Source organism: Dermochelys coriacea, chromosome 25, assembly GCF_009764565.3.
Source record: "Dermochelys coriacea isolate rDerCor1 chromosome 25, rDerCor1.pri.v4, whole genome shotgun sequence".
NCBI classification, from domain to species: domain Eukaryota; kingdom Metazoa; phylum Chordata; order Testudines; family Dermochelyidae; genus Dermochelys; species Dermochelys coriacea.
The window spans coordinates 1,708,001-1,717,635 of record NC_050092.1 but is presented as its reverse complement, the minus strand read 5'-3'; the positions used below and the strand labels follow the sequence as shown (position 1 = coordinate 1,717,635).

At 46.3% G+C, this 9,635-nt stretch overlaps 1 protein-coding gene across 1 annotated transcript; it reads right to left on the bottom strand.

The window, feature by feature from the left end:
• Positions 1-701: 701 nt before the first annotated feature.
• On the bottom strand, positions 702-9,553 carry POLE4 (DNA polymerase epsilon 4, accessory subunit). Its single transcript, XM_043502868.1, has 4 exons — positions 9,322-9,553; positions 1,803-1,887; positions 1,435-1,476; positions 702-1,055 (listed from the first exon to the last, which is right to left on the bottom strand). The coding sequence occupies exons 1-4, from the start codon at positions 9,508-9,510 to the stop codon at positions 1,042-1,044; spliced, it is 330 nt and encodes a 109-aa protein (XP_043358803.1). The 5' UTR covers positions 9,511-9,553; the 3' UTR covers positions 702-1,041.
• Positions 9,554-9,635: the final 82 nt, after the last annotated feature.

Below are 9,635 nucleotides of genomic sequence, written 5' to 3'. Positions count from 1 at the left end.
TTCTACTCTGAATTCTCTGTAGTAAAATATTCTTCAGCCTCAGCTGTAGAAAAAATTTTTGGTTTTGTGGAGTGACAGGGAAAAATGACTACTAATCCTAAACGAAAAATTCTTCATATGCCACTTATAGACAAGATTAGTGAGTTTTAACTATATGGGAAGTTTGAGACATCTGTTTCATTCCTTAAGGCCATGGGAGGGGCGGGGGGAAGGAGATCTGACATATTCTAGATTTTTTGAAGACCCATTTTAAAATTAATTTTAATTGCTATACTAATCAATGGATTTACTTGTACATTCTAAGAAAATTCATTCTATGGTCAAAGAGTACAAGCTGTAATTTTGGGAAAGATAATGCTCTATTTTCCATACATAACAAAGAGGCTGAAGCCCTCTTAAGTGCAAAATTCAACTCAACCTCAATGAAGGATCTGCAACTGTTGCCTGCAGAACACTGCCTAGTTCAACTGAGATGCCAAGTTATATTATCCAACCCACTATGAGGCCAACATTTCCCATAATGTATGCATGAATTTGCGCACCCCACCCCAGTCCCTTCACATAGACACATTGAAGATAAACTATTACACCCATTGGTCAAGAAACATTTAACTCTATTTGGCCAAGAGAGTAACATATACAAGAAATACATTTCCATAAAAAAATAACTACCCTCGGACTTCAGAGGCAAGATCACCCCAATCTCAATAATGTTTATTATCACTGAGTTCTAGAGGAGATGCTAGTACAGCATGGCTATTCCGAGCTATTGCTGTGTTACACAGTGAAAGTCTGAAATGTGAGCCGGAGGTCATATTACGTACAAAAATGTATGAAAAAAATATGGATTTTAAATAAAGAACTATCACAACTTAAGCTTTTTACAATACATTCTTGCTGAGATTTCCAAAGTAGTCTAGGAACAGAGACATCTTCCACAAAAATTTATCTAGATTAATTTGAAAATCTCATGCCACATGTCTTCCAAGGACCACCCCATTCCGCTGACTCCTTCTTCAGGTAACTCCTTTCCTGGTGAGATCAGTCCAAAGTACCTAGAAATTCAAAAGGAAATTCAAAAGGGACAAAGGCAGACAGCACAGGTAGACATGAACAAACAGTGGAAACTACTTTGCAAACAGCCAAGGGAAGATGCTGTAACTTATCAAAGCTTAACCAGATCACAAAATTCTAAGAACAAATCTCCCTGAAAGGTATTTCATTGCTGATGTTCCACTTCACTCCTCAGTTCAATGTTTTGAATGCTGAATTTCAAATGTTACCAAGACAAGTGGCACATTTCTAGTTGGGCCATTAGCTATTACTAAACTGAAGTCAAAACAGAAAGATCTGCAAATATCTGCTCTCCCTCTGTCAATATGGAGACAATGTATGCAAAAAATTAAATCAAAATTAAACCAACCAGAAACTCACCTTCCAGAAAAGCAAACTCATCAATAGCTTCAATGGCATTATCTGTAAAACAAAGTGAATTGAAAACAATTGGCATAGATAAACCAATTCAAGTGCAGAGATATTTTAAACACATCAGTATATGATTTTAATCATGACTTTTTAAAAATAGGTTTATTCATTGTGGAGACTATGGGGGGGGGAGGAGAATATTTTACAGTGTAATATGTGACAGAAGAGAGCTTTTTTCTTTTCATCTCTGGAAACAAGAGAATACTGTTTTAAATCTGCACCCACAATGCCACAAAACAGATGGAATCATCTGGAAAGAGCCTTTAGTCAAATAACATTATTGACAAAGGTTAGCATAACAAAAATGGTCTTCTTACCCAAATCTTTCCTTTGCAGAGTTTTCCTTTTTCCTTGTTGAGCATACACATAAGCATCTTTAGCTATGGTTTCAACAAACAACTCCTACAGGATGGAAGAGACAGATTGTTACAAGTGAAAGGTGTGACTGCAACCTGTTGTTACAAGCACAGTTGAGCTCTGATGGATTAAAGGAAAAAATTACACCCTCTCCCCCCTCTAGATGCTCCCTTTCCTTTGATCAACTCTAAGATAATGTTCAATGAAACCTCTAAACTAGACAATTACTGCATATCAGGGACAAGTGTTATTATGGTGCCGGGGGCGGTGTGGAGGGTTGTCTTTAGAGGTCCCTGTGTATATCTGGAGGTGAGGGAAGAAAGTGTGAGTCTTGCTTTTCTTCTCTCTCAAAACATCACACTTGAACATGCAACATACTTTTCTGATTCTGTGAATCAGTTATCCATTTTCATGGATTACTGAGGCCCATGGTTAATATTCCTACCCCAGGACCTGCAACTTGCAAAATTATGACATTTGATGATTTGAGCTTAGCAGGCTTTGCTGTCCAAAGTAAGCATTTGTCAGGGATACCAACTGCCCATCACTGCACCTTCTGAGTGCCGGTCATATCTGCACTACTTTCAATGGACAATGTAGAATAACTTATCTATAAGTACCTCCACCTACCACCAAATGAGCTTCTTAGTTGCAGCAAATAAATACATCTTGTACTGTGCCCTGAAGGACATGAAACCCAGGCTCTAACTGATCAGAAGAGGGAACAAATTCCAAAGCTAGACACTCTCCACTGCCCAGACACCAGACTACAAGAGCACAACCACTGGAACGGAGAGCAAGAGTAGCTCAGCTGATCTCATCAGGGCAGAGAGAGACCATTTACAGCTTATCAATCATAACATTTGGAACTGCAACCAGAAGCAAGCTGGAATCGAGTGCAGAGCAGAGGTGTACAGTGCTCACGTCAGCCTGGTGCACTAAGAAAATGGGTTGCCACATTCTGCACTAGCTAAAGCTCCCAACTGCTCTTCCAGGATAGCCTTGAGAACAGTATAGCAATTCTGTATACAGGTGAAAAAGGATTTCTGCGGCAAAGTCTGCAGCCTCTTAGACGGCACTTATAGCCACCACTATTATCTCAAATTAGGAGAGCCCGAGGTTGTGGAATTCTTTGACAAAGGGCAGACATGCACCTTTAACAGAGGGAGTAAATAACCTCCTACCAACTCTCCAGACTCGTCTCCCTTCCAGCATCCTCAAGTTCAGGCTGAGCCTTACCCAGCTCATGATCATCCAGGTCCCTATCTTGGCCAAACAGGGTAATGCAGAGGTAGCAGAACCTGTTACAGGGAGATGACAGACAGGACCTTCATCAAACTGAACTGCTGAAGCATTTTGGGCTTCTACAATTTCCCTTAATGGTTTCACAAACACTAAACAGCAAAAAGAACAGGAGTACTTGTGGCACCTTAGAGACCATCTTAATTAATTAGCCTCTTACAGTTGGTATGGCTACTTCCACTTTTTCATGTTCTCTGTATGTGTGTGTAATATAAATATATATATTTTCTTACTATATGTTCCATTCTATCCGATGAAGTGGGCTGTAGCCCATGAAAGCTTATGCTCAAATAAAGCTGTTAGTCTCTAAGGTGCCACAAGTCCTCCTGTTCTTTTTGCGGATACAGACTAACACGGCTGCTACTCTGAAACTAAACAGCAAGACTGTTGTGCTCTAAAAAGAGAAAGTTTGAGACAAGGTTGTAACTGACAAGGCAAATATAGCAAGTGGTGATTTTCTGAGCAAGGTTATAAGCACTGCTTGTTAAGGAGAGATTTATCTTGCTCCCTGAGAACAGGCACCTACTAGCCCATTCAGTATTAGATTGGCTAGCTCCCCGCTGGCTGGCAAGAGTCCATCTGACAGGTTGTCATATACCGTCCCGCAGCGCGCAGGCGCTTATTGAGCAGGACAGGTGACATTCAGCTTCAATATTGCAAATGTGAAACCTAGCAAATCTGCCTCAGGTCTTCTGATCCAATCAGCAAATGTAACTTCTCATAAAACAAGCCCTTAAATGATTGCACCTTTATGGGTACATGTAAAGAGATTTCTATTCTCTTCTGCCTCTTTTTCCATGGCACAGGAATGCAGAATTTTTATATGCTACAGTCAGATTCAGAGCAAGCTGCTCACCACAGGACTTCAAGTCAAATTATCTGCCCTAAACCATGGTAACCTGCAACAAAAATCCAGGAAGGGAGAAAAGTGCAGGCTACTCTGTCAGCCAGGAAGAATAAGTGACATTAATAAAATGAAGGAAGCTAATAGATAAGATGAGTTAAACAGGATAATTAGTGAGGGTAACTGTGAAAGAAAGCTGGAAGGGCCCTGAAAGAGACCATAATAAAGCCACACAAGCCTCAGCACCAATCTAAATGAAAAAGCCTCACAACCAAGACAGAAAATGAACTGACTATTGAATGAAAGTGGAAGCCAGATTATACAGCCAAAATCTCTGCAAAAGGGAGATATTGCTCTCCAATGGGAGCAAGTGACTGAACGAAACATTCTAACGGTCCTACAAGGCAATTCATTCACATGCTCATTCACATGCTCATTTTGGAGGTGGCATAGAGCCGCCCCACTCAAGCAGAATTGCACCTGGAATTCTCCAGGACAGAGGCGTGCACACTACACCACTCCGTGGGATGGTGCAGTATGCTTCCCACTCTGTGTCCAGAGGGTTCTAATGGGAGCTACAGGAGTCACTGAATCACGCCCTGCCTATTCCTCATCACCTTCGGGTTAGTTTGCCTCCTAGGGGATGCTAAGAAAGAAGTTATCTTAGCTCTTGCCTACATTTCCAAACTGGTCTCTTACGGCTCTGCTCCCTAACAATTCCTAGCCACGTCTCTGACAACCGCCTCCTGCCTTTAATGCTCCTGCTATGCAAGGAATAACCTCCCTATTCTGGTCTGTCAAGCTACCATTCTCTTGCCATTCAAATCCATCCTAATGGCTCACTTCTTCCACAATGCCCAAGAAGGAAATTAACAACATTAACACTTTTTAAAAAAATCCTAGTCATTCCCTCTTCTGCTGTTCCCAAAGCATCCTATCTTCTCTGTGTCTCTTGTTTAAACAGTAATCTCCCTGGAGCAGAGACTATCTGAGCTCGGTGTTCCATAAAGTGTTGAGCACACAGTCAGCAGTTAAATAATAATAAATATGCCATAGCCCAGGGGTCCCCAACATGGTGTCCGCGGGCGCAACAGCTGGGGCAGTTGTGTGCGCCTGCAGGACACCGCGCCACCGAAGAACCACCTGCTGAAATGCTGCCGAGAAGTGTTGCTGTTTCTCAGCGGCATTTTGGCGGTGATGTTTCTTGCCACTGCTGCTTCTCGGCAGCATTTTGGCGGCGGGGTATCTGGTGCCCGCCAGTCTTCTGGTAATAGAATATGCTATTCCCACAGAAAGGCTGGGGACCACTGCCATAGCCTACAGCCACAGGCTTCTTATCAGATTAATGAACATCACAAGTCCGTACCTGGGGCACTGAAAGTCCCTTCCCCTGCTTCTTGTAGGATGACAGCCTCCCCACTGGATCACGTCCAGAGTTAACTTCAAACCTTAATCCTCCACTGCATATATCATCTCAGAATCATGTTCCTCTGCGACTCAATATTGCTGCTAGTAAGAGGCAAACAGTGACAGAGGAAGCTGTACAACCTAAACAGGTTATTTTCAGTTTTGCTTTGCCATAAGAGAGGCATGGACACAGCCCATGTTGTGGCACCATCCAAACTCTAGGAGGCTGTTGTGGGGTACAGGCCAGAAGAGAAGAGGGAGATTTTTTTTTTAAGAGTCTTATTTTACATTTTTCAGAGTAGCAGCCGTGTTAGTCTGTATTCGCAAAAAGAAAAGGAGTACTTGTGGCACCTTAGAGACTAAAAAATTTATTTGAGCATAAGCTTTCGTGAGCTACAGCTCACTTCATCGGATGCATTCATTGGATGCATTTTACATTGCAACCAGAGAAGTTTACTTTAGTTTCAAATTATATATGAAAAATTCTTCCAGGGGACAATGTTTCCCTGAAATGCAGCTGTGTGTTAGCAGGATCAGGCTCTGATCTGATCTGACTAAGAATCTCTTGAATACTCAAGTATCAGAGGGGTAGCCGTGTTAGTCTGGATCTGTAAAAACAGCAAAGAGTCCTGTGGCACTTTATAGATTAACAGAACATAAGCTTTCGTGGGTGAATACATGTTGCAGCCGACGAAGTGGGTATTAGTATATAAGGTGCCACAGGACCCTTTGCTGCTTGAATACGCAAGGGTTTCAAAACAGTCTGGCATCTCTGATTTGGTCTTGTTTATGCGGAGACAGTGGAGAGAACTGTGCTAATTCATACCAATAACTGGAAAGACTTGCTGCAAATAACTGATTTTGCAAATTGATGACATTGGTCAATCTCAATTGAAAAAGCAGATTCTGTACCTTAAAGCGCATTTCTCTCTACTTATTTTGAGAGGGTTTTTACAATCTTGGGTATATGCTAGTACATGTTCTGTACTGTTTTGTAAAAGTAAAAAAGTTTCAATAGTAAGAGATCTCACGGCTGCCCTATAGGTAAATCATACGTGGAAGAGACCGTTTTATGTGTGAAGTATAGAGTGCAGATTAATAACACTACCTAGTTTTTATCTAGCACTTGTCAGTATGCCTCAAAGCACTTTACAAATGAGAGCAGTGTCATTATCACCATTTTACAGATGGAGAAACTGAGTCACAGAGAAGTGAAGTGATTTGCTCTAGATCATACAGCAGGGCAGAGGCTGAGCTGGAGCCCAATGGTCTGTCCACTGGGCTACACACTGAGATTATGATGGCCTGGCCCTTTGTTGCTTGTGCATGAAAATAAGCAATAAACTGAAATGGACAAGGATCTGTGGGTTACAGTGGGTCACAAATTGAATATGAGCCAATGTCATGATGCAGTTGTGAGAAAGGCTAATATCATTCTGGGGTATATTAACAGGAGTGTCATATGTCAGACACAGGAGGTAACTGTCCCTCTCTACTCTGCACTGGTGAGGCCTCAGCCAGAATAATGCGTCCAGTTTTGGGCACCACACTTTAGGAAAGACATGGACAAATTGGAGGGAGTCTAGAGGAGAGCTACAAAAATGATAAAAGATTTAGCAAACTTGTCCTATGAGGAAAGATTAAAAAAACCGGGCATGTGAGAAAAGGCTGAGCGAGGACCTGACAAGAGTCTTCAAACATAAGGGCTGTTATAAAGAAGACTGTGATCACTGGTTCTCCATGTCCACTGAAGGTAGGACAAAAAAAAACAGGAGGACTTGTGGAATGTTGGAGACTAACAAATTTATTTAACATTCGATGCATCCGATGAAGTGAGCTGTAGCTCACGAAAGCTTATGCTCTAATAAATTTTTTAGTCTCTAAGGTATTACAAGTACTCCTGCTCTTTTTGCGGATACAGCCTAACATGGCTGCTACTCTGAAACCTGAAGGTGGGACAAGAAGTAATGGGCTTAATCTGCAGCAAGGAAGATTTAGGTAGATACTAGGGAAAACTTTCTAAACATAAGGATAGTAAGAAGTGGAATAGGCTTCCAAGAGACACTGTGCAATCCCCTCTGTTTTTTCCACCAAATGCATCCGATGAAGTGAGCTGTAGCTCACGAAAGCTTATGCTCTAATAAATTTGTTAGTCTCTAAGGTGCCACAAGTACTCCTTTTCTTTTTGCGAATACAGACTAACACAGCTGCTACTCTGAAACCTGTGCAATCCCCGTCACTGGAAGTTTTTAAGAACAGGCTGGACAGACACCAGTCAGGGATGGCCTAGGTTTACTTGGCCCTGCTCAGCGCCGGGGACTGAACTTGATCACCTACGTTTCTGTGATTCTAAATTCTTCAGTCTTTGAAGCACAGACTACTTCAGCCACCAAAGAGCATGCCAGTCAGTTTCACATTGGGGCGGGAACACCTGTTGCCTACATGACAACAGGACCTATTGCCTGTGACCCGTGCAAGTAACTGACCTGATGCCAAACACAATATAAATCAACGCGTATCCAAGGGCAGCAGTGATTAGCATGTTTCAGAGTAGCAGCCGTGTTAGTCTGTATTCGCAAAAAGAAAAGGAGTACTTGTGGCACCTTAGAGACTAACAAATTTATTAGAGTTTTCCACCAAATGCATCCGATGAAGTGAGCTGTAGCTCACGAAAGCTTATGCTCTAATAAATTTGTTAGTCTCTAAGGTGCCACAAGTCCTCCTTTTCTTTTAGTGATTAGCATAGCTTCACTGAAAAGAGCCAAACGCTGCCTGGGGCAGGCAGTTCAGAAAGGGAGAGAGGGAGGAGAGGAAAGCCGCAAACAGAAGAAATAGGGGAAGAGATTCAGAGCATAACGCATGAGGAAAAGCAAAGTTCAGAAACAGGATAGACCCACAGCCTCCCCGTGGGCATCCACCCCCACCTCTGGGTGCTCCCCCCACGGGCACCCCACTTCTGCCATGAGCACCCCCACCTCTGGGTGCTCCCCCCACGGGCACCCCACTTCTGCCATGAGCACCCCACCCCCACCTCTGGATGCTCCCCCCACGGGCACCCCACTTCTGCCATGAGCACGCCACCCCCCCCTCTGGGTGCTCCCCCCAGGGGCACCCCACTTCTGCCATGAGCACCCCACCCCCACCTCTGGGTGCTCCCCCATGGGAACCCCACTTCCCCCATGAGCACCCCACCCCCACCTCTGGGTGCTCCCCCATGGGAACCCCACTTCCCCCATGAGCACCCCACCCCCACCTCTGGGTGCTCCCCCATGGGAACCCCACTTCTGCCATGAGCACGCCACCCCCACCTCTGGGTGCTCCCCCATGGGAACCCCACTTCCCCCATGAGCACCCCACCTCTGGGTGCTCCCCCCACGGGCACCCCACTTCTGCCATGAGCACCCCACCCCCACCTCTGGGTGCTCCCCCCATGGGCACCCCACTTCTGCCATGAGCACCCCACCCCCACCTCTGGATGCTCCCCCCACGGGCACCCCACTTCTGCCATGAGCACGCCACCCCCACCTCTGGGTGCTCCCCCCAGGGGCACCCCACTTCTGCCATGAGCACCCCACCCCCACCTCTGGGTGCTCCCCCATGGGAACCCCACTTCCCCCATGAGCACCCCACCCCCACCTCTGGGTGCTCCCCCATGGGAACCCCACTTCCCCCATGAGCACCCCACCCCCACCTCTGGGTGCTGCCTCATGGGAACCCCACTTCCCCCATGAGCACCCCACCCCCACCTCTGGGTGCTGCCTCATGGGAACCCCACTTCCCCCATGAGCACCCCACCTCTGGGTGGTCCCCCCACGGGCACCCCACTTCCCCCATGAGCACACCCCGGGCTGCCGGACAGAGGGAAAAGGGGACGGCGGATCTGCGCACCCCCAGGGCCCGGGCAACCGGCCCCGGACGCCCCTCACCGTGGCCCGGGCCAGGACGAACACGGCCTCCTGGCTGGCCAGGCTCACGTCAGGGTCGGCTTTGACCAGCGCCTTCACCCGGGCCAGGGGCAGCCGCGCCAGGCGCAGCGGGGCCGCGCATAGCGAACCCGAGTCCGGCTCCTCCGCGAGGGGCGCGGCCCCGACTCCCGGCTCCGCTGCCGCCGCCATCCCGGACACGGGCGACCAGCGCGCCTGCGCACCGGCCGCCCGCGCGCCCCGCCGACGAGACCGCGCGTGACCCCCCGGGAGCGCGCGCGCGTGCTTCCCCCATGATCCCCGCGCAGCCCTGCAGC